Raw genomic sequence first — 26,648 nt, forward strand, 5'->3', positions numbered from 1 at the left:
AAAGAATAGGACTAAATGATCAATTAAGAAGAATAGAGGGTGCCTAATGGGTCTGTACTAGGCCCTCTGTTGTTTAATATGTTTATTAATTATGTGAAAAGGGGAGTGAACAGTGAAGTAGCAAAAAAGGCAGATTGCATAATATGCTCAGGGTCTAGCAGGTTGCAATGTATGGGGTCAGGAAGGAATTTTTCCCGGGTCAGATTGCCAGGGATTGGGAGGGGTGAGAGTTGCTTGCTGGGATTATCTGGGTATTTCTCACCTAATCAGTTCCCAGCCATTGCAGCAGCCTTGGGCGCTGATGCACTACTATCCTTCCTATTGTCTGCCTGTGGCACACAACTTTCTAAGTCTCTTGCAGACTGTAATACTTTCGTCTGATTTTGTTTGTTGGGTTTAGTATGCTGGTGCTGGGTGGAGCTGGTGGCTTGTGATATACAGGAGCTCAAACTGGATAATCTGATGACTCCTTTTGGCCTGAACCTCTGTGACTCTTCTCAGAATAGCCAAGCCCAGAGAAGATTGTGAGGAACTTCAGAAGGGCCTATCAGAGCTGAGGGAATTTGTGGCTCAATAGTAAATAAATTCCATGTTGAGGCGATGCTTGAGGGGAAACAAGGCAGCGCACATTGGAGGGAATAGCTGGACCCACTTATACCCTTGCAGGGAGCTAGATTCGCTGTAACCAGAGCCCTGGGAAGCACTGGGCCCAGCTCAACAAAGCCCCTGTTCAACGTGCGCTCAGAAAACAGAAGCAAATGTTACATTGTGTAAATAAGTCGCTAGAAGAGACTAGTAAGAATATTAGAGTGTCGCTCTATGAACCAATGAGATGGTCCCACCTTGACAGATGTGCCCCAGGCTGGCAGGTCATGAGCATGCCATCTAAATGGTGCCTGGGCCTGAGGTTGGGGGAATTTGACCCCTAATGAATGGAGCCCCTGTCTCAGTCTCCGATGGTGAAAAGCTGTTTCTATTCTCATCCCGAGACAGCGGGAACCCTGTCTGGCTCACACAGACAGCAGAGAAGTGGAGACGCTAGAGCACAGAGCGACTGTGGCTTTCTGTCTATTTTAGCGCAAAGGAACAGAAACAACCACTCAGCTGAGAGCAGCCGCCACTTATGTGTTGGACTGACCATAGCAAGAGAACAGGGAGAGCAGCTGGGGACTGCAGTTTCCCCTTTACTGAGACCAGAATGAGCAGAGATGGTCTGGGAACAGGAAGCCTGATTTTCTGATATCCTGATCCTTGTGCTCTCATTTGCACCAGTACAAAGTGAGTGTGATACATTACCATCCTCTTTTAGCAGCCCTTTGCCCTGATGCAAACACAGCACCAGGTGCAGGGCAATAACAATTCAGGCCCGGAGAGCCACTGAAGCTGGTCCCTATCTAAACCTGAGGAGCAGAAGAGAGAGGTCACTGGAGAGAGCATCTAAACCTCAAGGAGCAAAGCAGAACACAGCAGCGACCAGCTGTGGCTTCCCATTGGCCTGAATCCTGCAGAGAAGAAGGCGACCCACAGCACCAAGTCACTGCAGCTCCTAGGCTGTGAGGAGCATCAGACAGAAAGGAGACTGGAGAACAGAGCTAGTCCTTTGTCTGAGACCCAAGGACTTGGAGGAGATTCAGAGCAGATCCCTTTGTTCTTGGGGAGCAGAAGCCACTGCAGAATTTGAAGGCAGTTGAATGAATGCTGATTCCAGCAATGATTCTTGCACTGTGTCTGTGGCTTGTTTGTGAGTACTGGGCTTTGTTTCCCCCTTAAGAAAAGTATGAGTAAAATTGTCCTGTCATGACAGAGCTGTTATATGCTACTGCAGAGCTGAGAGCTTGCCTCAGAAACTGTTCTGTGCTGTTAAGGCATGAACAAGGCCCTGCTCTCCTTATCTGTTGTGCGGTGTGCTGGAATGGCTCCCTTGTGTTTCTATAGCTTAACTCTTTTATGAGGCTAGGTTGGCTTCTTGCTCAACCACCGAGGTGGAGGACCAGTGTGCTACTTTTTGTCTGGTTCCTAGTGTGGCATATTGAAAATTCTGCTAAAATTGTGGCTGTCATTTAAAATGTCAGGGGTTTTTCCTGGTCCTGATTGCAGGCAGGGGGATCTGTAGAGAAGTGTGCAATCTGGGTCCAGCAGCAATCAGTCTGCAAAGACACAGCATACAGCAAGGTGGGGTGAGTTGGGCCTTTGTGCCTCAGGGAGCAGCCTGCTTTTTCTCTCTCTGTTTTTGGTTCTTGTGTATTAGGGTTCTGGATTCTAAGAAATAAATGGTATAATGTTGCAACCTTCCAACAAGAGTATTATGCCTTTATCTAATTTCTCTGTTTGTGTGCCATGAAACAGGACACACAAGCTTTCCCATCGCATCTAAGTGTTGTCCCCAGGTAGACAGTTCCCGGAATGCCCCAGCAAGGATTCTCCAGCCTCGTCCACAACCCTAACTGAATTGGCACCTTTTGGACATTCTGCAGCTATGAATCATTTTCAGATGAAAGGGGAAATGATGCTGTTTTTCCCTAAAGTAACTTTATTTTTTCTCCCAAAGCTTTGAGTTTTACATCCCAGCAGCAGCTAGCCTCCAACTGCATTTCCTCATCAGGTGAGCACTGACTTGAGTTGACTATGAAAATAAGGCTGCCTCTTGTATTCGTGCCATCCTTTTCTGACCACAGCTACATCTGTGTAATTGTAGAGTGGCCCAATGACATCCACTGGCCCTGCTTCTCCACTACCTGGCATCTTGTGTCATAGTTTAACCCTGAGAAATTGATTGTAAAATGCTGCCTTTCTGATCTGATAGAGCTTCATACCTACATTGTACTTGTGTGAATAGCTATACGAGAGACCTGGAAACGGAGAACTTACTTCAGCTAAGCTACGGCAGATTTAAACAATGTAACTGGGATACCCCTGAAAATCACAAAAAACTATCTCAGATTTTCTAAATTTTACCTTGATAATTGTGCAGTCTTGACCAGCTATTCTAGTCTAGTCTTTATAGTTTATTATACCATTCTCATCACCACAGTGTGTAAGCCCCTTCTTTAATCATCACACTAATGAAATTGTTTTTCAAAAGTGTTGAATATCCACAACTCTAAATGAAGTCCATGGTATCTGCAGAGGCTCATTGTCCAAGGTGCTGAATAGAAATAGAAGTTTCTTCAGTGAACAGCAAATTCACTGGGACACGGAATCTATCTGCAAATTTGGGTCAAACTCAGTGAATAGTTTTAACCCAAAAAGTTGAAATGGTTCATGTCATCTTTTTATTTTGAAATGGCATTTTGTTTCAAAAGTTAGCTAGTTTAAGAAAAAAAAGGGGGAGGGAGTTGAAAAATACCAAAAAAAATCCTAAAATGAAACAAAAAATGAAAAGAAAATGCTTGATTTGACCCAAAAGAAGTTTGTTTGTTTGTTTGAGAGCAAAAAAAGCAAAAAGAAAATTCAGCTTTGGTTCAAACTGAACTATTTCCCCCCCGCAGATTTTTCAGTTTTCCCCTCAAAACCAAAAATCAATTATTCGCTCAGGTCTAGCACTGAGCCCTTGCAGATCCCAAGGATTTCATTTCAAGCCCTGTGTGCTCAGGACTTTTGAAAATCAGGACTCTACAGACCCAATGTAGGCCCCAAGTTGGGTTGGGCCCTTTCTCTTCCACAGGAACTGGATTAGGCCCTAATCATCGGAAAGGGAAATCACTCATGTTGGGTGTTTTATGGTCTCTGTTTTTCCAGGGGATCTCCCTGCTCCTGAACTATATCGGGACAAGTCATTGGCTTATGTGGGCGACACTGTTCTTTATCGGTGTCTCACCCCCTCGGACGCCCCCGTGAGCTTCGCTTTCCTTTGCAAGGATGGCAAGGAAATGACCAGGAAACCAGCTGTGCCAGGGAAATTGTCCTTTGACTTTCCCCATCATGTGTCTGGGCAGAGTTCGGGCAACTATTCCTGTGGGTATCAGCACAAGAGCCTCCATAACCAAGTGCAGAGTTCTCACCTCAGCATCACCCGCTACCTGAGTGTCACAAGTGAGTAGGCGTCCATTGTGCAGAGGATAAAAATGCTTCCATTGTTTAGTATTTTGTTTAGTAGCATATTGTGATAACACAGGGCCCATTCCTGCACCCCTTGCTCCAGCAAGCAACTCTTTCAGTGGGGACACTCAGCATTGTATTGTTGGTTCACGAGAGTTTCAGAACTGAAGCATAGCAAGTATCTGTTCCTCAGAGGAGCTCAGTGTGGCTGGTGTGGTGCAGAGAACCCTTAATTGCCATGAGAGTGAATGGGAGTTTCAGATGACAAATATTTCTCACTCATCACTCAGCTGCTTTGCAGGACTGGGTCTGAAATGTCCATGTACTCTGGGATCTCCTCTTCAACAATGGCCAATGCTGGGCACTTCAGAGGAGGGTTGAAAACTACAGAGCTGGTTGAATAATATTTGTTGAATCATTTTTCCAATTACTTTTGTGATATTTTGCCAATCTATTATGTGAAAAATATTCACTAGGCTTTCTGCTGGGCGAAGGATGGCTCTGTGCTTAAAACCGTGGCTATAGCTTCAAGGCAGGTGGGTTTAAATCCCGCATTGGAAATTTTTTAATACATCTGATGTCTCAATCCATAAAAGGGAGAAATAATATTTCCCTATGCTCTGTCAGAGATATGTCATCAGGCTACATTTAAAATTACTTAGATACTCCCATGATAGGAGATGTTCCAGCTGTCGATAGGACAGGTCAGATAGAATCGTCCAATTATTTAATTAACTATTTTTGTGAAATATTTTATATGACATATTCAATGAATAACAAGTCCTATTTGCCCACCTTTGTGCATAATTTCAAAGGCCGGCACTGACGGCAGAATTAGGACCACAGAGTCGTATACTGAATTTGGATATATTTTTAATCATGCTTAGCTGTTGTACAGCACTTCCCATCTGTAGATCTTGTAGCACTTCAAACAGGACAGTGAATGTTATTGGGAAACTGAGGCACAGAGCGGGGAAGGGAGTTGCTTAAGCTCATAAATCAGGTCGGTGGCAAAGCTAAGATTGGAATCCAGGTCTGCTAATCCCTGGAACTCACCACTTCCACATGGGAGGCTCGTGAGTGGCTATGATATCTAGTGCTGAGCAGGGCCAGATTTACACCTTACGCGCCCCTATGAATTCTAGTGCTGAGGGAACTGAGCTGGTCAAAGATTTTTCATTGAAATGTGTTTTTGACAGAAAATGACATTTCCATCTAAACTGAAACATTTCAAAATGTGTCACATTTGATGAAAATTCCTGTAGAAAAAAAAATGTAAATGAGATTTGTTTGTTTTGAAATGTAAAGAGTCCCCCATGGAGCTGATTGAAACTCAGAATTACCAGTTCATGGGATTTCAACATTCTGAAATGTCTTTTTTCTTTCCCATTTGAATCAAAACCAAAAAAAAAAATCATAATTTCATTTTAGATTTTTAGAATTTCATTCAAACTCTTTCATTGTGACACAGACAGGAGACACTTTATCTAGAAAAGAAGAAAAGCTGTTCCAATCAGTACTAAGTAGCAGCTACCCTTAATAAGAACATAAGAATGGTCATACTGGGTCAGACCAAAGGTCCATCCAGCCCAGTATCCTCTCTTCCAACAGTGGCCAATGCCAGGTGCCCCAGAGGGAGTGAACCTAACAGGCATAGGTGTGCGCATGGGGTGTGCCGGGTGTGCCCTGACACACCCTAATGCAGGGGTGGGCAAATGACTCCACTCCCTGGCGCGGCAAGCCGCGGGGTCCGCGCTCCCGGGCCGGAGTGCCCGGCCGAACACAGCAAGCCACCGGCCCCTCCTACACCTTCCCCCCTCCCCTGGAGCCATGCCGCCGTGTGCACTGCTCTGGGGGCCAGGGCTCCGCAGGGAATCAGACACGCTCCCCCCTCCCCTGGAGACATGCCGCCATGCGCACAGTGCTCTGGGGGCCGGGGCTGTGCGCTCCCGTGGGGTAGTGTTTGGCTCCACGGGGAGGCTAGAAGCATCATCTCATGGTAAGATGTCTGAGGCCGGGGGGTTGGATAAGGGGTGGGATCCTGGGGGGTGGTGGTGGTTAGAGGCAGGGGTCCCTGGAGGGGGCAGTCAGGGAGCAGGGGGGATTGGATGGGGCATGAGAGTCCCGGGATCTCTCAGGAGGCAGGGGCTAGATAGGGGTCAGTGCAGTCAGGGGACAGGGAGCAAGGAGGGTCCTGGGGGGGCAGTTAGTGGGTGGGTCTCTGGAGGGGGTGGTCAGGGGACAAGGAGCTGGGGGGGTTGGATGAGTCAGGAGTTCTGGGGGGGCTGTCAGGAGGCAGGGGTGTTGAGAGGGGCTGGGGGAGGCAGGGAGCAGGGGGGTTGTATGGGTCGGGAGTTCTGGGGGTCCTGTCAGTGGGTGGGTAGCAGTTGAATAGGTGTGGGAGTCCCGGGGGTCTGTCTGGGGAAGGGGGTGTGGATAAGGGTCAGGGCAGTCAGGGGACAGGTAGGGGGTAGGGTCCTAGGGGGGCAGTCAGGGGACAAGGAGCAGGGAGGCTTAGGTAGGGGCTGGAGTCCTGGGGGGCAGTCAGGGGCAGGGGTCCCAGGAGGGGTAGTCAGGGCGGGACAAGGAGCAGGGGGGTTGGGGGTTCTGAGGGGGAAAGTGAGGGGGCGGGAAGTAGGAGGGAGGGGATGGGGGCAGGACTAGGGCAGGGGCAGGGCTAAGGCGGGGCTCCCTGGGTGCACACCCTAATGAAATGGGCTGCACATGCCTATGCTAACAGGTAATGATCAAGTGATCGCTCTTCTGCCATCCATCTCCACCCTCTGACAAACAGAGGCTAGGGATACCACTCCTTACCCATCCTGGCTAATAGCCATTAGTGGACTTAACCTCCATGAATTTATCCAGTTCTCTTTTAAACCCTGTTATAGTCCTAGCCTTCACAACTTCCTCAGGCAAGGAGTTCCACAGGTTGACTGTGCGCTGTGTGAAGAAGAACTTCCTTTTATTTGTTTTAAACCTGCTGCCCATTAATTTCATTTGGTGGCCCCTAGTTCTTGTATTATGGGAATAAGTAAATAACTTTTCCGAATTCACTTTCTCCACACCACTCATGATTTTATATACCTCTATCATATCCCCCCTTAGTCTCCTCTTTTCCAAGCTGAAAAGTCCTAGCCTCTTTAATCTCTCCTCATATGGGACCTGTCCCAAACCCCTAATCATTTTAGTTGCCCTTTGCTGAACCTTTTCTCATGCCAGTATATCTTTTTTGAGATGAGGAGACCACATCTGTGCACAGTATTTAAGATGTGGGCATACCATGGATTTATATAAGGGCAATAAGATATTCTCCATCTTATTCTCTATCCCTTTTTTAATGATTCCTAACATCCTGTTTGCATTTTTGACTGCATAGAAGTCTTCAGAGAACCATCCATGATGACTCCAAGATCTTTTTCCTGATTAGTTGTAGCTAAATTATCCCCATCATGTTGTATATATAGTTGGGGTTATTTTTTCCAATGTGCATTACTTTACATTTATCCACATTAAATTTCAGTTGCCATTTTGTTGCCCAATCATTTAGTTTTGTGAGATCTTTTTGAAGTTCTTCACAGTCTGCTTTGGTCATAACTATCTTTAGCAGTTTCGTATCATCTGCAAACTTTGCCACCTCATTGTTTACCCCTTTCTCCAGATCATTTATAAATAAGTTGAATAGGATTGGTCCTAGGACTGACCCTTGGGGAACACCACTAGTTACCCCTCTCCATTCTGAAAATTTAATGATTTTAAAATACAATAAAAATAACAGTATTTTTCAACTATTATCTAGTCATATAATGACTTGTCAGTAGTAATAGGAGTAGTGCAAAATGTCATTAAATTATGTAAAAATAGTATAAAAATAGTATAAAAATGAAACAAAATAAAATAAATTCCCCTCCAAAATGAAATTTCAAAATTCCAACACAAGCCTTTCTCAAATCCAAAATTCAGTATTTCCAGTTTATAGGGATTTTTTTTAATGTTTTTTTCCATATAGGAACAAAAAAGAAATTTCAAAATGTCAAAGTCCCATGAGTAGGTAATTCATACGTTCAATGCACTGTATGAGTAGTAGTAGATTAGGATGAAAGAATTAGATTTTTATCAGTAAATGTCAGTAAATGTTGATTTCACCATACACACACACACAAATAGATGAAACAAATATTGTCATTGATAATATCAAAATTTACAGATAGATAAAGTAAGAAAAATGCTCCTTCAGAACTTATTAGAGTTTGATGTAAGGATATTTACTGTATATATTTTGACTTGTGATGTTGACAGTTTGTGTTTTAATGGTATAAAGCTTTAACTTTTTGAATATCAGTATTTATGTCATTATATACTTGTCTGACCCTAACCCATAATTTCTTGTAACAGTGAAAATTTAAATTGGTAACAATAGAAAAAATGCTATAACGGAGTGAGACTCACCCCTGTGGCACCTCCTGCTGGTGTCCTGGGAATTAGCTCTTTTTCTAGCCTCCAGAGCGCCCTCTGCAGGCCGATGTCCTGCTGCCGCTGGCCCCCGTGTCCCTCCCGGGACCCGGTGCCTCTTTCCACTGGGGTGCTGCCCCCTGGCAGTAACCCCACAGTCTCAGGGTCTCCCCACTTCCAGGGGAACCCCCACCCCCTATCCCCACCTCCATCTTTGGCTACTGCCCAGTCTCCATCTAGCCCCCGTTCACTGGGGCAGACTGCAGTATATAAGCCATTCATCACAGGCAAGGGGGGTTTGGACCTGCTGCCTCTGCCTACCCATGGGCTGCCCCCTGCAATCCCAGTACCCAGTTGGCCTTCCACTAGGCCTGCAACCTGCGGGGTTTCCAGGCCAGAGCTCCCCAGCTCCTCTTGCTTTCCCCCAGTCCTGCTCCACCTTAGGTACCCAGGTACGCTCCCTAGCAGCCAGGCCCTTCTCCCTCTAAAGGCAGAAGGAGAGTGTCTGTGCTCCTAGCCCACTGCCCTCTTATAAGGACCAGCTGGGCCCTGATTGGGGCATGGCCACAGCTGAGGCTGCTTCTCCAATCAGCCTGGGGCTATTTGCCCCAGCCACAGCCCTCTCCCAGGGCTGATTTCAACCCTTTAGGCGAGGAGCAGGTGACCACCCCGCTACAATACTTAACACCCATAATTTGGTGCAACTGTGAAAATGTAAATGGATAAGTATAAAAATTCTTCAAAGTAAATACTGATATTATCGGATGAAATTATTTAAAAAAATCAGATTCTGCCAAGCCTAACTATGAGGGTCTCTTTGCATTTCAAAACAATGATTTGTTACCCTCTTCCCCAACATGGGAAACAAGAGACTGCCTCACTGTTAGCATATCTAAGAGAGTTTCCTGCTTTTGCTTTAACATTTTCTGCTCTTGTAATTTTTGAACAGACAAAACCACCAATTCCCACAGCCGTGATCCAGGGACGACCTCTCCCCATGGTAAATCATCTCATTTAGTCATGATTTAGGAGACTTCTACAGTGCCCGCTAGGATGTGAATTCCAGAAAAACAGAGCTCCTTCCTGTAGGAGCTTCTATCTTTTCCTCTCACTCACTTCCCTTCTTCTTGAAGAGTATACACACAGGACATCCATTGAATGGGCTGCATTCAGTTAGCCTGGTGCAATGGGGTATAAATCACCACCACCGCCATTCCCACAGTAAGACTGTTCCCCAGCAGGATTCACTTCAAGGGAGGGCAGACGGTGTTTCCCCAACCTCCAGCTTCCACCAGGGTGCTCCATGGTAGCTCTGCCAGCGGGAGCTCTAAGGGGAGTTAAAGCCTTCCTGGATCACTCTGAACCAGAATAAAGGACCTTGTGGCCAATTTGGGCTGCCACAGCCTCTGTCCCAAGCAGAGTTTCCAGTGCTAGAAACTCCAGCCAGATCTGGTCTGGCACAGAACTGGGCCCAGAATATGCCTTCCAACCAAGAGACACCTGGACAACACTGCTACTGAATTGGTTCTGTCCACTCAACAGGGGGCAGGCAAGGCACTCACACTCCAGTCATCAGCTTCTGAACTCTCCTTAGGCTTCCCACCTGACTTTGCCAGCTTACAAGAAGAAGTGGGGCCGCTTAAGACTGTAGATGGAGTGGAGATTAAGGATAATCTAGGCATGGCACAATATCTAAACGAATATTTTGCATCGGTCTTTAATGAGGCTATTGAAGGGCTTAGGAATAGTGGCAGCGTGACTGCTGGGAATAAAGGAGGGGGGGTTGACATTACCGTATCTGAGGTAGAAGCCAAACTCGAACAGCTTAATGGGACTAAATCGGGCGGACCAGATGATCTTCATCCGAGAATATTAAAGGAAGTGGCGCGTGAAATTGCAAGCCCATTAGTGGTAATTTTTAATGAATCTGTAAACTCGGGGGTGGTACCGTTTGACTGGAGAATAGCCAATGTGGTTCCTATTTTCAAGAAGGGGAAAAAAAGTGACCTGGGTAACTACAGGTCTGTTAGTTTAACATCTGTAATATGCAAGGTCTTAGAAAAATTTTTGGAGGAGAAAGTAGTTAAGGATCTTGAGGTCAATGGCAATTGGGACAAATTACAACATGGTTTTACGAAAGGTAGATCGTGCCAAACCAACCTGATCACCTTCTTTGAGAAAGTAACAGAATTTTTAGATAAAGGAAATGTGGTGGATCTAATATACCTCGATTTCAGTAAAGCGTTTGATATGGTACCACATGAGGAATTATTGGTTAAATTGGAAAAGATGGGGATCGATATGAAAATCCAGAGGTGGATAAAGAACTGGTTAAAGGGGAGACTGCAGCGGGTCGTACTGAAAGGTGAACTATCAGGTTGGAGGGAGGTTACCAGTGGAGTTCCTCAAGGTTCGGTTTTGGGTCCGATTTTATTTAATCTATTTATTACTGACCTCAGAACCAAATTTAGGAGTGGGCTGATAAAGTTTGCGGATGACACAAAGTTGGGAGGTATTGCCAATTCGGAAAAGAATCGAGATATCCTGCAGGGAGATTTGGATGACCTTGTAAACTGGAGTAATAGTAATAGGATGAAATTTAATAGTGAGAAGTATAAGGTTATGCATTTAGGGATAACTAGCAAGAATTTTAGTTATAAGCTGGGGATGCATCAGTTGAAAGTAATGGAAGAGGAGAAAGACCTCGGAGTCCTATGAGTCGGCAATGTGACGTGGCCGTGAAAAAAGCTAATGCTTTCTTGGGCTGCATTAGGCGAGGTATTTCTAGTAGGGATAAGGAGGTGCTGATTCCGTTATACAAGTCACTGGTGAGACCTCATTTGGAGTACTGTGTGCAGTTCTGGTCTCCCATGTTTAAAAAGGATGAATTGAAACTGGAACGGGTACAGAGAAGGGCCACTAGGATGATCCGAGGAATGGAAAACCTGTCGTATGAAAGGAGACTCGAGGAGTTCGGTTTGTTTACCTTAACCAAAAGAAGGCTGAGGGGGGATATGATTGCTCTCTTTAAATATATCAGAGGGATAAATACCAGGGAGGGAGAGGAATTATTTCAGCTGAGTACTAATGTGGACACGAGAACAAATGGATATAAATTGGCTGTCGGGAAGTTTAGGCTTGAAATTAGACGAAGGTTTCTAACCATCAGAGGGGTGAAGTTCTGGAACAGCCTTACGAGGGAAACAGTGGGGGCGAAAGACCCCTCTGGCTTTAAGATTAAGCTTGATAAGTTTATGGAGGGGATGGTTTGATTGGATAACGTGATTTTAGTCAGTAGGTCAATAATGTGCCATCACTGGTAATTAGTAACAATGATCAATGATGGGATATTAAAATTTACTACAGAGAACTTTTTCCGGAGGGTCTGGCTGGAGAATCTTGCTCGCATGCTCGGGGTTCAGCTGATCGCCATATTTGAGGTCGGGAAGGAATTTTCCTCCAGGGTAGATTGGCAGAGGCCCTGGAGGTTTTTCGCCTTCCTCCGCAGCATGGGGCAGGGGTAGCTTGCTGGAGGATTCTCTGCGACTTGAAGTCTTTAAATCATGATTTGGGGACTTTAACAGCTGAGTCAAGGGAGAGAATTATTCCAGGAGTGGGTGGGTCAACTTTTGTGGCCCGCATCATGCGGGAGGTCAGACTAGATGACCATAATGGTCCCTTCTGACCTTAAAGTCTATGAGTCTATGAGTAATGTAAACGTCCACCTGCACTAAGTGCCTGTCAGAACCAGGGCCAGATGTAGTAGCAGCTGTAGCTCAGGTGATCTCCTTGCTCTTTGCAGACTGGGTTGAAACCAACAATAAATCACTGGTCTCCTGGTACTACTGATGGAAAGGTCAATGTTTAATTGGGGTGTGTGTGTTTGTTTTCTGTCCCCAGCAGCACGTAGTGAGTGTCTCATATTTCAGGATATTTGCAAATGGGAACATGAAAACAAATAGAGCTCGTTGAAACAAAACAAAACAAAATTACAGAACAGTTTTTTTATTGAAAAACTCAGATTTGTCAAAATCAGAATGTTTCATGGGAAAGTATCAGTTCTGATGACATTTTGAAGGGAAAACATCCAGATGAATCATTTTGACTTTCACATTATATTAAATAAATATTGATTTTAACATAGTTTATTTATGATTTGTATTTAATATTATATTGAATATATTACAATGATTCAACCTATCTTTTACCTTAACAAAAACAATATCATTTAACATTATCGAAGCAAAATATTTCAGTAGTTTAGAATCAATGTTTTTAGCAATTTTCTTTTTGCAGGACATTTAAAATGTGTGGCTTTTTGTTCCAATCTGGAATGAAAATAAATTTTGAAAGGTTAGAATTTCCCACAGAATGGAAATTCTGGTGTCTGAGCTGCTCTAAAAATTCATTCTATCATTCAGTGAGTGGCCTGTGACAGACGTCTCTATAATATTAGATACTTATTTTTGGTCTAGCTGTTGAGGGGCCAGCCATCTTCAACATATTCTAGATTCCCTTTCCCTTTATTTCTAGTCTAATGTTATTGTTTTCCATAAATATTCATGTTGCTTTGGTTTTCTAGGACTGCAAATGATACTTGGAATTACAATTCCTTCCACCCTGGGTCTGTGCTTGGTTCTGTATCTAGTAATAACGAAAGGTATGTAAACACCTACACCTGTTAGAAGGTAGATAAGACAAACTTCAGAAGAAATCCCCAGATTCCATAACGTTCTGAAACAGGGACAGAGAGCCAGGATAGAATCACTGTTAGATGTTTGCATCACGTTTCTTTTAGAGAAGGGCCAAAGTCAGAACTTCAAATGTGAATCCAGCCCAAATTCAGGGGTTTGTGATTTGAATCCTATAATATTCTGGCAGCGTTGGCCTGAAAATTCCACCCGTTAGCAGGTGAAGATTCTGCTACAAAACATTAATGCATCTTTCTGATTCACTGTTGCAGGGGGCTTTTTACCCCACCTAGATGGAACAGAAGTGGGAGTGGCTCTAGAAAGAGATGACCTAGGGTGTGAACTAAGCGGTCCTTGCGGAGGAGCCCTGAAAGCAAAAAGGTTAAAGGAGGAGGCTTGGGCTGGATTTTGTTTATCCTTTATGAATAAAGCTCAATGCCAGGAAGGGGTTACATTCTGGCCAACTGCAATCAGCATGAACTGTAGCTTTGAGGTGAAGTAACTTGATCGCAAATTGCCAGTTTGGAATCTGTCCCTACAGCTTTGATATGTAGAAAGAGCCTAACCCAGAAGGGGATCTGTCTCTGATTTGGCCCAAGAGATCAGAAATTTCACAAGCCCAATTTCTCTTGTGAAATTTGTGACATTTTGGACCAAATTCTTATGAGAACAGCTGGTGAAACTCACACTGATATCTGGAGTGACCTGAAACTTGCACCCACAGCCCTAGCCTAAATCTAGATGAGGTCAGAACTATAGACTCTGCCTCCTTACCCCATACCTGGTTTGCTTTATGTTCCCTTTTTTCTTTACTAATGTTGTAGCTAGTCATTTAGACTATTTCACTAACATTTTCTCTGTCTTTTCAGCTGCATGTCAATGTAAAAACCAAAGGTAAGAGGATACTATTTCTTAACACATCCGATAGTAGGTACAGGAATACAGTATTTGATTTAGAATTACCCTGCCCTAAAGATGAAGATGCTGTTTCATGCAAACACTGATTATGACTGAAAAACAAAGAAGATAGGTTATGACTCAAATCACGGATTAACTCCACTGGAAATCTGGTAGCCATTATAAATGAATCCCTCTGTGAAGGTCCTTTCCCAGCTAGAGAACCCTCAGAAATAGTGGTCTTTGTTCATGTAGCTCTGTGCTAGTGAGAGGCAGTGGATAGTGGATAGCACACTAGCCCGGGACTTAGACGCTGTGGGGTCTGTCCCTAGTTCTGCATCTGGGTGACCATGGGTGAGTCATTTCCCCTCTATGTGCCTTAGTTTCCCCATCTATACAATGGGGATAACGATGCTGTCTTACTTTGTAAAGCACTTTGAGATCTACTGAAGAAAAGCACTTTATAAGCACTAGGTGCTATTAGCTGTTTGGGAAGCTGGCTCTAAAATTTTGAGGGTTTCCAGAAGATACATGAATACAAAATCGGCCTGTGCAAGGCAGTTCCTTTTCAGTCCCACTGGTAATTGGGGCAGAATAAGGCCTTACATCTTGTGTTGTGGTCCAGCTGCTGGAAGGGACGACTGGGTTTGAACTAGTATGCGTGGCCACAAACGAGGCCCAGTCAGTTACTTTTTTTTGTATGTTCTTAAATCCACCGCTGAAGATTTTAAAGATAAAGAGGCCCAGGCCTCAAAATTCAGACCCGGATCACCCGAAATTCTGGATGTGTTTGGATCCAGGACCTTGCTTTGATCTATTAAAAGGATATGAGTTGTTTGTGAAACTGAGGTCCAGCCCTGGGTTTGGATTCCAGGTCCATCCTCCACCAAAGATCAGAGGCATTTGTGTAACTTACTGTAGACACACAAACATACCATGGTCATCAGTGGGGTTTGCGCCCTGAAATGCCAGTGGAATAATCCTCTCCATTTGAGCCAAAGGAAAAACCATTACCTTAAGTAGCAAGCTGTTGTAAGTGCTGAGAACAGCCATTAGAGGGAGACATAGTCACATTCGCTAAGGCAGAGCATCACATTGGTGGATGGGATGTTAGTCCAGGCCTCTCTTGTTTTAACACAGTAAATACAGGTGACTTTCCACATTCACTCATGTAGCTTTTCTCTCATTTTCTATAGGGAGCAAAATGCAAAGGAGAGCACAGACAAAACTGCAGCAGGGAAGCTTATTGGTATGAAGTTCAAACATATTATTACCTTACCCCTGTGATCATAGAATCATAGAATATCAGGGTTGGAAGGGACCTCAGGAGGTCAGCTAGTCCAACCCCCTGCTCAATGCAGGACCAATTCCCAACTAAATCATCCCAGCCAGGGCTTTGTCAAGCCCGACCTTAAAAACCTCTAAGGAAGGAGATTCCACCACATCCCTAGGTAACCCATTGATCTACTGTTTCACCTAGTATATTTTGATTTTCAAGGCAAAACATGGGGAAAATGAGTTCAGTCTTTTAATTAATTCACAGGCCCAGGACACTGTAATATCAGCCTGCAATATAAACTGTTTTTCTCATCATCAACACATTTCTAACCACAGATCAGAGGATGAATATATTCTGCGATGTATGATGTAACTGTAGGAGCAGTGGCTGGAGGCTGGGATTTCTTCTGAAAAGCAGGTGGACAATGACTCATTACCTAGGCCTATTCTGTTCCATTGCAATGAGTCATAGATTCATAGATTCCAAGGCCAGAAGGGACCATTGTGATCATCTAGTCTGACCTCCTGTATAACACAAGCCAGAGAACTGCCATGAAGTAATTCCTAGAGTGGATCATTTAGGAAAAAAAGCTTCCAATCTTGATTTAAAAATAGCCAGTGATGGAGAATCCCCAATGACCCAAATCTAAATCCATGATCCTAGGTTCCATTTTTCGTGAAATGGATGCTCTCCAAAGATTCCAAAGTCACCCCAAATCACCTCTCCCATACATGTTTCAGGGTAGCAGCCGTGTTAGTCTGTATCCTCAAAAAGAACAGGAGTACTTGTGGCACCTTAGAGACTAACAAATTTATTAGAGCATAAGCTTTCGTGGGCTACAACCCACTTCTTCGGATGCATATAGAGTGAAACATATATTGAGGAGATATATATACACACATACAGAGAGCATGAACAGGTGGGAGTTGTCTTACCAACTCTGAGAGGCCAATTAAGTAAGAGAAAAAAAACTTTTGAAGTGATAATCAAGATAGCTCAGTACAGACAGTTTGATAAGAAGCAAGTGTGAGAATACTTACAAGGGGAGATAGATTCAATGTTTGTAATGGCTCAGCCATTCCCAGTCCTTATTTAATCCTGAGTTGATTAAACTAGACATTTTTTCTCTTACTTAATTGGCCTCTCAGAGTTGGTAAGACAACTCCCACCTGTTCATGCTCTCTGTATGTGTGTATATATATCTCCTCAATATATGTTTCACTCTAAATAAATAAATAAATAAATTGATGGAGATATCCCATCTCCTAGAACTGGAAGGGACCTTGAAAAGTCATTGAGTCCAGCCCCCTGCCTTCACTAGCAGGACCAAGTACTGATTTTGCCCCAGATCCCTAAGTGGCCCCCTCAAGGATTGAACTCACAACCCTGGGTTTAGCAGGCCAATGCTCAAACCACTGAGCTATCCCTTCCCCCCATCTGAAGAAGTGGGTTGTAGCCCACGAAAGCTTATGCTCTAATAAATTTGTTAGTCTCTAAGGTTCCACAAGTACTCCTGTTCTTCTCCCATACATGTGCTTCAAATGGTAGATTTATTGTTTAAATTGCTATTTATTCCTCTCAGAGCTTAGGTACTGAAAAGCAGTGTTTAGAAATGTCATCCCCATGATGTCTGAATCCTTCAGCACTACTCACACCTATAACAGGGATTGAAGAGATGTTTAAAATTCAGATGCTATTTGACCTGAACAATTACTTATAAAAATGGCTATAAATGCAGTATATATTTTTCAGATGCATCATCTGCTGGATGTTCCCATTACACAGTAAGTAAAAAGAGACGACTAAGGGGGAATAGGATAGAGGCCTATAAAATCATGAATGGTGTGGGAAAAGAGAATCGAGAAGTGTTATTCACCCTTCCACATAATACAAAAACCAGAGATCACCCGATGATATTAATAGGAAGCAAGTTTAATACAAACAGGAAGCACTTTTTCACACAATGCACATCTAACCTGTGGAACTCACTGCCATGGGATGTTGTGGTGGCCAAAAATATAACTGGGTTCAAAAAAGAACTTGATAAGTTCATGTCCATTAATGGCTATTAACCAAGATGGTCAAGGATGCAGCCACATGCTTGAGGCAACCCTAAATCTTTGCCAGAAACCGAGAGGGCAAGACAAGAGTGGATCTCTCCAAAAATGCCCTGTTATGTACACTCACCCTGAAGCTCTGATACTGGCCACCATGCAAGACAGGATACTGAGCTAGATGGATCCTTGGTCTGACCCAGGATGGCAGCACTTATGTTCTTCTCCCATAATAACCTCTGGTTTCCGGTAAGAATCTTTAGGATTTGGGGTTTGTTCTGGAGCTCATTTTGTCATTAACACCCCCTAAAAACTAACTAAATAACTAACCAACTAACTAAAAAAAACCAAAACAAAAAAGAATAGGTGTTTGCTCCTCCCACAGGTTTATGATCACAATACAAACTTGCATTCACAGTTCAATGACTTTACCTGCCTAAGAGAGACAAGCTGGGTGAGCTAATATGGCTACAACACTGCAAACGTTTACCTGCCTACAATAATCCTGCTCCCATTGAAATGAAAGCTCCAACAGGCTTCAGAGTTACAGGACCTTAATCTAAATGTTGTGTCTGGCTAATGTCTAATTTAGAGAGGGTTTAATATCAGTGATTATGAAATTTTGGTGGGGAAGAAAGTTACTGAGTAAATTTTTGTTTATTAAAAGTCCTTGCCCAATATCTGTTCCAACATATTAAAGACTTGAGGAGACCTAGCAAATGTCCAATACCCTACCCCCTGCTTACACTACCTTAGTGCTAGTAAAAGAAAAATCTTTAAATTGGCCCCTTCTTGTATAATTTCTGAGTTAGGATTTGATTTAAAGTCCATTGAAGTCAATGGAAAGACTTCCATTGACCTCAGTGGGCTATGGATGAGGCCTTTACACAGTGAGTTCAAGAGTCCTTTCCCCATAGATTCAGTAGAGCAGGGTCTAGTGTTTACAGAAGAGGTATGGATAGAGAGACAGAACTCCTGGGTTCTGTGCCCAGCTTTGAGAAGGGAGTGGGCTCTAATGGTCAGAGCAGGGTGGACATGACCAAAATGTTTTGAGTTGGAAGCTTTTTCAATTTGCCACAAAAAAAAAATGACGTTTTTGGTTCTAACCCAAAACTAAGTTATATTTTGATTTTTCAGAATTACCATTGAAGTGAAAAATCCATTATTCACTTAGCTCTGCTCCTGGGATCTGTTCCCAGCTCTGGGAGGGGAGCAGTGTTTAATGGGAGAACTGGGAACCAAGACTTGTGGGTTCTATCCCCAGCTCTCGGAGGGGAGTGGTGTCCAATGGTCAGGGCCAGCTCTAGCATTTTTGCTGCCCCAAGCAGCAAAAAAAAAAAAAAAAAAGCCATGATCGGCAGCAGCTCTACCGCCGCTTCATTCTAGGGCGGCAATTCGGCAGCAGGTCCTTCACTCCCAGAGGGAGTGACGGCCCCGCCGCCAAAGGGCCGGATGTGCCGACCCCCTCTTCATTGGCCGGCCCAGGCACCTGCTTGCTGTGCTGGTGCCTGGAGCTGGCCCTGCCACTGGTTAGAGCATAAAGGGCTGGGAACCAGGACTTCTGGGTTCTATCCCCACTTCTGGGAACGGAGTGGGGTCTAATGGGTTAGAGCAGGAGGAGCAGAGAATCAGGACTCATGGGGTCTAGTGATTAGATCAGAAAGAGCAGGATTCTATGTGGAAATTTGGTTTAACAGCTACTACAGGGTTTGGGGATGTGTCCTATCTATGGCTCTGCTATTAAATTGCTGCGTGATATGGAACATGTCATCTTTCTATGTCTCAATTCATGTATTTTATAGAGTGTACAATAATATACTACAACATCTGATAATAACCACAGGGATATTTGGACTTAATTAATTCTGGTTTGGTAAAGCTGTGAGATCACCAGACAGAAATTTCAACATACAGTAGAGCTGGGCAAATACTTTAAAAAAATTGATGACTGTGTCAGGGATTTGGTTCATTTTCACTATGTTCATGCCATTTTGTATCCCTGAATCCCACAGTTATTTATTAAACCAGTTTGGAAACTCACCTGTTGTGTTTATCAATGATGATTGATTATTATTTTTCTCTCCTCAGAATAACTGGGTTCTGCCATTAAATCTCAGCTTTCTCAGAAAGACACCAGCTCCTTTGCTTCATGTTAATATGCGTGTTTTATTTCCAGGGACCCCGGGGGAAAGACATGGATACAAAGACCTATGAATCTCTAAACACCAGAGCCCTGGAGATCTCTCCTTATTCTACACTTCATCTGCAACAGAAGAGTGAACCTGCTGTCTCTGCATCTGGGCTCAGTAAGTGACCCACTGCCTTAGGCTGGGATTATCAAAGGAATGTAAGGGACAGAGGCCCAGGTGCTTAAACCTATTTAGGCATTGCTGTGTTCAGTGTCACAGCACCCAGCTGATTTCAGAGCCTACATCTCATCTTCACAAGGGATTCAGGCCCTGAAGAGTCGAAGTTTCACTGACAGTGGATTTAACTCCCAAAGATTCTTTACAAATTCCAGGCAGGTCACTTACACTCAGAATAGTCTCATCTCCCAGCATCACTAACCTTGTCCAGTCATTGGTGACACTGGATCTTGTCTATTTCTTCCTGTCACATGGACACTGTGGTACAGATTGTCAGAGAGTGTGAATCAGCAAAGTGCCATTGACTCCAGGGGAGCGGGTCTGATTTACACCATCTGGGGATCTGGCCCATTGATTCCAGTGCAGTGACACCGGTTTATACCAGCTGGGGTATGGGCCCTATAACTGTACTTTGCATTTTCTGTAATTTCTGAAATCCCATCTAGCAGAGACATGTTCCCCCCTCTCCCCTGTTTCCCTGGACCACAATCCAATATGCCTCTACCAGCTTTAGTTGTTACTTCCCCTTGTTTAAGGCTGGAATAATCAGGGTTGTTCTGTGACAGCGCAGCTCTGGGGCCTGAGTGACATGCCCACGCAAGGAAGCAACAAGAACTAAAGCAGCCCTTACTCCATGGTTTCAGAGAAGCAGCCGTGTTAGTCTGTATCCACAAAAAGAACAGGAGTACTTGTGGCACCTTAGAGACTAACAAATTTATTAGAGCATAAGCTTTCGTGGGCTACAGCCCACTTCTTCGGATATATATATATATATATGTGCATCCGAAGAAGTGTGCTGTAGCCCACGAAAGCTTATGCTCTAATAAATTTGTTAGTCTCTAAGGTGCCACAAGTACTCCTGTTCTTTTTACTCCATGGTGTGTTCTACCAGCATCCCTGGGAGAGAGCAGCCACTATTTACCCTCCTGTGTGGGGGGGTGTCTGGGAAGTGGGCAGGCATAGTCCGGGAGTGGGTGGAGCTGTGGCCCCTCGACCAGCACAGCTGAGCCAGAACATGTGGGGAAGAACCAGCAACCACAGATTACTTCCCCACCCCCGGCAGGGGGAACCCACAAAGTAGAGTGTGCCCTGTGCTCAGGGTTTGTGGCAAAGCCAAAACAGAGCCGTCTTTATTTTTATATCTGTCTCTTCCTGCTCTTGTTCTCCTCTTCACGGTGGCTGTGGCCTCTGCTGAAATTACCCTTCTACTCGGAAAAGGAACTCTGCCTGGGGAATTCTCAGCCTGGTGCCTGCATCCAGCTCCTGCCTGCTTTGCTTTGCTGAGGCAGTACAAAGGGGTCAGAGCAGGGGCAGAGGATCTGTCCATGTGCCTGGTACTTAAATACAAAGTTTGGAAATGCACAGTCCAGGCATGCAAACAATCTTAACTCACCAGCCTCCAGCCTGCCTGTGTTTGTTCCTTTCACATGTACTTGGTAAAATGTTTTGGTCTTGGATCAAGGCCTTTTTCCAAGGGCTTTAAAAAGCCCATAGGCTGTGAGATCACGACTGATGTCAGAATCTGATAAAGTGTCAATTTTTCAAAGAGCACCTATGTGATTTAGGAGGTTAATTCCCACTGAGAGTGAATGGGACTTAGGCGCCTAATTGACTTGGACGCCTTTGAAAATTTGAGCCTTTACGGTTTTGATTCTAGCAAAAATCAGACTTGAGGTACGAACTGATTCCAAGCAGCCCTGTCTATATTTACTGCACAGAGGGGGTGTGTATTGTTACAACTGTTATTTAGTCCATTTTCCATTTAAATACTTTAAAAAATATTTAGAAATATTTCTTGCCTTTTATGTCTGCTTGGCTCCACTCACACACATTAGCAGGGACTAAACACACTTGTAAAGCTGGGCCAATGTTTAACTTACAGGTGCCAGAGCTACTAAAATTGATTACAAATAAAGTATTCTTTTCCAGATGCTTCATCTATTGGATGTTTCCACGAGATGGTAAGTACATAAGAATGCCTATATTAGGTCAGACTAATGGTCCATCTAGCCCAGAATGCTGTCTTCTGACAGTGGCCAGTGCCAGATGCTACAGAGGAAATGAACAGAATAGGGCAGTAGGGACATCTGGAATATGGGGTTGCATCCATCACCATCTTGGCTAATAGCCATTGATGGACCTATCCTCCAGGAACTTATCTAATTCTTTTCAGAACCCATTTATACTTTTGGCCTTCACACCATCCTCTGGAAAAGAGTTCAACAGGTTGACTGTGCGCTGTGTAAAGAAATACTTTCTTTTGTTTGTTTTAAATCTGCTGCCTATTAATTTCATCAGGTGATCCCTAGTTCTTGTGTTATGTGAAAGGTAAATAACACTTCCCTATTCACTTTCTCCACAGCAGTCATGATTTTATAGACCTCTATCCTATCCCCCCTTAGTCATCTCTTTTCTAAGCTGAACAGTACCGATTTTTTAAATCTATCCTCATATGGAAGCTGTTCCATACTGCTCATCATTTTTGTTGCCCTTCTCTGTACCTTTTCCAGTTCCAATAAGTGATGTTAATGACACTTCACTCTCTCAAGCTGCTCCAGAAAATGCAAGTCTGCAAGGAAAAGGATGGAGAAAGGGTCACAGAGGTGTTGAGAACATCACACAAATGCGAGCATCACAACCTGAGGGCAACTGCCAGAGTCTTAGGAACAGATTCTCATCTCCTTGCTCACACTGAGCAGTACTGTGATCCGTAACTAGCCCATTGATTTCAAAGAGAGAATTCCCAGAGTAAAGTACAATTCAGCGTGGGAGAGGGTATCAGAGAAACTGGTCCTTAATTACTACAAAAGAAGGCTGTGCTTCTACACAACCCAGCCAGGCCCTTTTCTGTATGAATTAGACACACTGCTCCCTTTGGGAGTCAATTTCAAGGGGAGAGGACTGGCTAAGCCCCTTATCCTAAGCTGCATCCTACCCTTACTATCTGGAGTCAGGGGGGACTGGGAGTCAAGACTCCAGGAGTCTGTTCCTGGCTCAGGGAGGGGAGTGCAGTCCAGGGATTAGAACAAGGATGTCTAGGAACCAGGACTCCTGGGTTCTGTTTCTTGCTCTGATTGGTGGCTGTGATCTTGGGGTAAGCACAAGGTAGATGAGGAGTCAGGACTCCTGGTTCTAATCTCAGCTCAGGAAAGTGATGTTGTTAGAGCAGAAGTTAAGATTTTGGGGATTAACTTGCTGCATAGCCTGGGACATACCACGAGTGTTAAAGTGTCTCTACTAATGAAAAGTCTGTGGAAGCTGCATGAACTATGATGTGCATAGTGCTTTGAGATCCTCAGCTATACATAGGCAGTAAGTGTTATTCCAGTGTATGGCATTCACCTATATGGCTCATATTACTTATTATCAATTTCCAAAGGGCTGCTTGGCTGTGTCTCTAACCGTCAGCTTTCAAACCGGTTCTCAGAAGGAGTGCAGCCCTGGTTGCTTTCTGTTAACATGTACATGTTCTGTTTAAAGGAACCAGCAGACAAAGAAGTGGCAGGTGAGGGGTATGAAATGTTAAACCCCAAGTCAGTGCAGAATGTGCTTTATTCTACACTTCATCGCGAACAGTGAGATGCTGCTATCTTATCCCCGTGTAAGCTCGGTAAGTGAGTCACTCCCCTCTGGAAAGAAGCTTTCTCAGCAAATCCTATTGATGCTAGAGCTTTCTCTAGGCTGAATTTCCCCCTCCTGGTCAAAGCTTGAGTAACTGAGTTTTGCATGAGTCAGGGCAGGGATGGGGGTCAGGAGCAAGGTGGACATTTGAGGAATGAGGATTATTTCAGTTGCATTCAACACTGTCCCACTCCCTGACCAATTCTCCTACACTCCAGAGAGTCTCCTTCCAGAGAGCAGCTGCACATTCGGGTTCCTGTCTAACATTCCTGAGTGTACATCGTTGTAACCATACTAGTCCCAGCCTAGCACCTTGTCTAATCACTTAGAGCCAGTGCAAAATGGACGTATATTGTAGAGAAACATTCCCAGTGAAAAGGAGATGTAGGCAAGGGCATTTCCTGAGGGCAGGACACTGCAGCCAGTCAACACTTTTTTGCTACAAAATGTGTGGGTCAAAAAATGGAGGGAAAAAACTTGTGGAAATTTTCTTCTTTTTTATGACAAATTTTGGGGATACTGTTCAAAACTGTGTCTTTTTTTTCAGTTTTCTGGATTTTGGTTAAAACCAACATTTTTCTGCAGAGAAGAAAAAGAAACATTTCCCAGCCAGCACTATATGACAGTCAAGTGTAAGTTAGAGCAGCCCTAAGGCTACTCTGATTTATGCCTGTTACAGATCCACAGGCTCTGTGTTACACCACAGCTTTTAAACAGTCCCTTGGAGGAATCCCTTCAGTGTTCCAGGCCCTCAAACGGTCCCACTTTTCCTTCAGGGTAGGCCACACAGCCTCACTGCCTCTGAGCCTGAGCCCTTGGGCTCTAGTACTCCTGTTTCACACCATGAGCTCTGCCCAGCGAGTCCAACTGAGATAGATTCCTGGTCCTGATATACACTCCTGGGACTAATGCACCTCAGCAGTGTTTACAAAGCAGTGATTATTACTCATCTGGGTGATCACATTGGAAGTCTTTAGGTTAGCACACAGCAACACAGGTTAAGATATAGTCCATCTGACAATACCAGTGCCATCTGCCAGTCAAGCTGCTACAGGCGTCATTTCAGGTTCTGTCTCTGGTTCCTTTTTCAATCCAAGGTGACAGCCCTGTCTCTCTCCCATGAGCAGAACTTAGCCCCATGACTGGACACTTTTCTCTTTGTTCCCAAGCTGGGGCCATTGCTGGGGAGAAAACCACCTTCCCCTGGGTCGCTGGGTGTGAATGTTCTGATCATTGGGGGGTTCCCATTGTCTTTTTCAGATTCTCCATAGATATGGGTCGGTTTCAGCAGGTTCCAGCCAGTTTCTTAACTATCCATTCATTCTGCCCCACACAGCAGCATGACACACACATCTCATGTCTCATGCTTTGCCCCAAGGACAGACTTAAGTCTTTATTCCACACTGGATAGCAATGCAAAATACAGAGGAAAACTGAGGCACACATAGGATTCTTGAAAATATTACAGAAAATTCCCACTTCATCAGTGCCAGTGCCTAAGTTAGCCACTGATTGGCCCCAGGGTCATGAAGCATAAAGATACCTCACAGGCACCTTTCCACACCTTTCTCATCCTGTGCCAAGCACAGTTTAGTGTGAGCAGAGAATCAGACTAATTGGATTCTCTTTGATTGTGTTAACAATCCATCTGGGTTCACTTTTCGCTAACATAGCAGAGAATGCATTTAGAGTGGGACATTCAAAGGATTTAGGGGAGTTCCGCATGAAATTCAATGGGATTTGGGCACTTAAGTTCTTCAAACTCTTTTGAAAATCCCAACCTTCCTGTTGGAGAAACCAGAGAATTTTCAGCTACTGTCAGGGAATGGCACAGAAATATATATATATTTTTTAATCAGTGCAAGTATTTGAGCCAGAAACTTGATTTAAAAAAAATACCACTTGTTTAGGCCTTAGATTACAAAGCTCTTAAACATTGTGCTTGGATTTAAGCACATGGATAGTCCCATTAAAGTCAATGGGATTACACATAGGCATAACTTTAAGAGCTTTACTGAATTGGGGCCCCGATCAGGGAACAGAAACAATAACATGTGATCTATGTGTCTAATCAACATGAACCAACACAGCTGAAATTTCAAATATCTGAAATCTGTGAGCAGGTCATTCCTGTGTTTTAATTTCTCTTCCAACCCTGCAAACTCAGCCTGGGAACTGAAAGTCTATCCAGCATACCTCAAATTGATGCCTCATCACCAATAATAAACTGCCTGTGATATCTGTATAGGCTTCTTTATGAGATACTAAAAGAATCTGGCATTATGTTGGCTGATTCCCTCTTATTTCCCCACAGATCCTTAAATGAAGAGTTTGGAGGAAAAGTGTTTCAGAGATTGAGTTCAATATGTGGGCCCCTGAACCACAGGAAAGAAGACACAGAGATGATGGAGAAATGTTTAAGAAATTTGAAAATATACAGAACAGAACTTGTCCATTTGTTGATTGAATGGAGAAATAAAGATTGACACAGATTTAACCTGTTTGTTTTCTTAAATGGCAGTGAGACTCCAGACCTATGTGGAAAGGACATGTGTGGTTCATATGGATAGTTAATGTAATTTTAAAAAAAATCTATGGTACGTCTATATGGATTATATGTAGCATACGAAAAGAACACTATCATTTCATTTGAAATAATATGAAAAAATAATAAAAAATCCAATATATAAAACATATGTAATCTACATGTTAATGTTACAAATGTCTTTGCTTCATAGACTAATAGGAATTGCCAGACCAGATCAGACCGGGGTTAGAAATTTTAGAAAAACTTCTCCCCCCCCCCCCCTAAAAAATTTTTTTCAAACAAAAAATGTTCATCTGAAATTTTTCATTTGAAATATTTCATGGGAAATTTTCAAAATTAAACAACATAAAATTTTCATTTCAAGTCAAACAGAAATACTTGTTTCAATTCATCTTGAATATTTTTTTAATTTGTCCTCAATCAAAAGTTTCATTTCATTTCGGTCTCCAAACCTTGCAAAGTTTTCAAAATTTTGAATTTTTATTTTTTCCTTTCTCCATTTTACCGCAACAAAATGCTTTCCACGGTTGCTTCCCCCCCCCCTTTTTTTTTTTTCAATTTTTTTTTCCTTTTTCCATTCTTAGGTTTTCAAAATATCTCCAACTTTCAAAAAGTTACAGAAGCAAAAGACAAAATGAGACTCCATGACTCTACCACTTAACTTATCCAAAGTTAGAGAAATTTGAAAAGTTAGAGTGGTGA

General features: G+C 43.6%; 1 protein-coding gene across 1 annotated transcript; it reads left to right on the forward strand.

Annotated features, from left to right (window-relative positions):
- The first annotated feature begins 1,146 nt into the window (after positions 1 to 1,146).
- Positions 1,147 to 25,895, forward strand: LOC135976342 (uncharacterized). The gene is made up of 12 exons (XM_065571530.1): positions 1,147 to 1,741; positions 2,549 to 2,602; positions 3,739 to 4,032; positions 9,440 to 9,490; positions 13,073 to 13,150; positions 14,051 to 14,075; positions 15,275 to 15,327; positions 17,110 to 17,141; positions 19,588 to 19,717; positions 21,707 to 21,738; positions 23,258 to 23,387; positions 25,713 to 25,895. The coding sequence occupies exons 1-11, from the start codon at positions 1,696 to 1,698 to the stop codon at positions 23,354 to 23,356; spliced, it is 894 nt and encodes a 297-aa protein (XP_065427602.1). The 5' UTR covers positions 1,147 to 1,695; the 3' UTR covers positions 23,357 to 23,387; positions 25,713 to 25,895.
- Positions 25,896 to 26,648: the final 753 nt, after the last annotated feature.

This window comes from Chrysemys picta, chromosome 17, assembly GCF_011386835.1.
Source record: "Chrysemys picta bellii isolate R12L10 chromosome 17, ASM1138683v2, whole genome shotgun sequence".
Lineage (NCBI taxonomy): Eukaryota > Metazoa > Chordata > Testudines > Emydidae > Chrysemys > Chrysemys picta.

Bases quoted from the DNA above. Each gene is read 5' to 3' on its own strand.
- LOC135976342 (XM_065571530.1), top strand. From the start codon at position 1,696: ATGCTGATTCCAGCAATGATTCTTGCACTGTGTCTGTGGCTTGTTT. The intron at 1,742-2,548 runs GTGAGTACTGGG...TTTCTCCCAAAG, and splicing joins ACTGTGTCTGTGGCTTGTTT to CTTTGAGTTTTACATCCCAG. The intron at 4,033-9,439 runs GTGAGTAGGCGT...ATTTTTGAACAG, and splicing joins CCGCTACCTGAGTGTCACAA to ACAAAACCACCAATTCCCAC.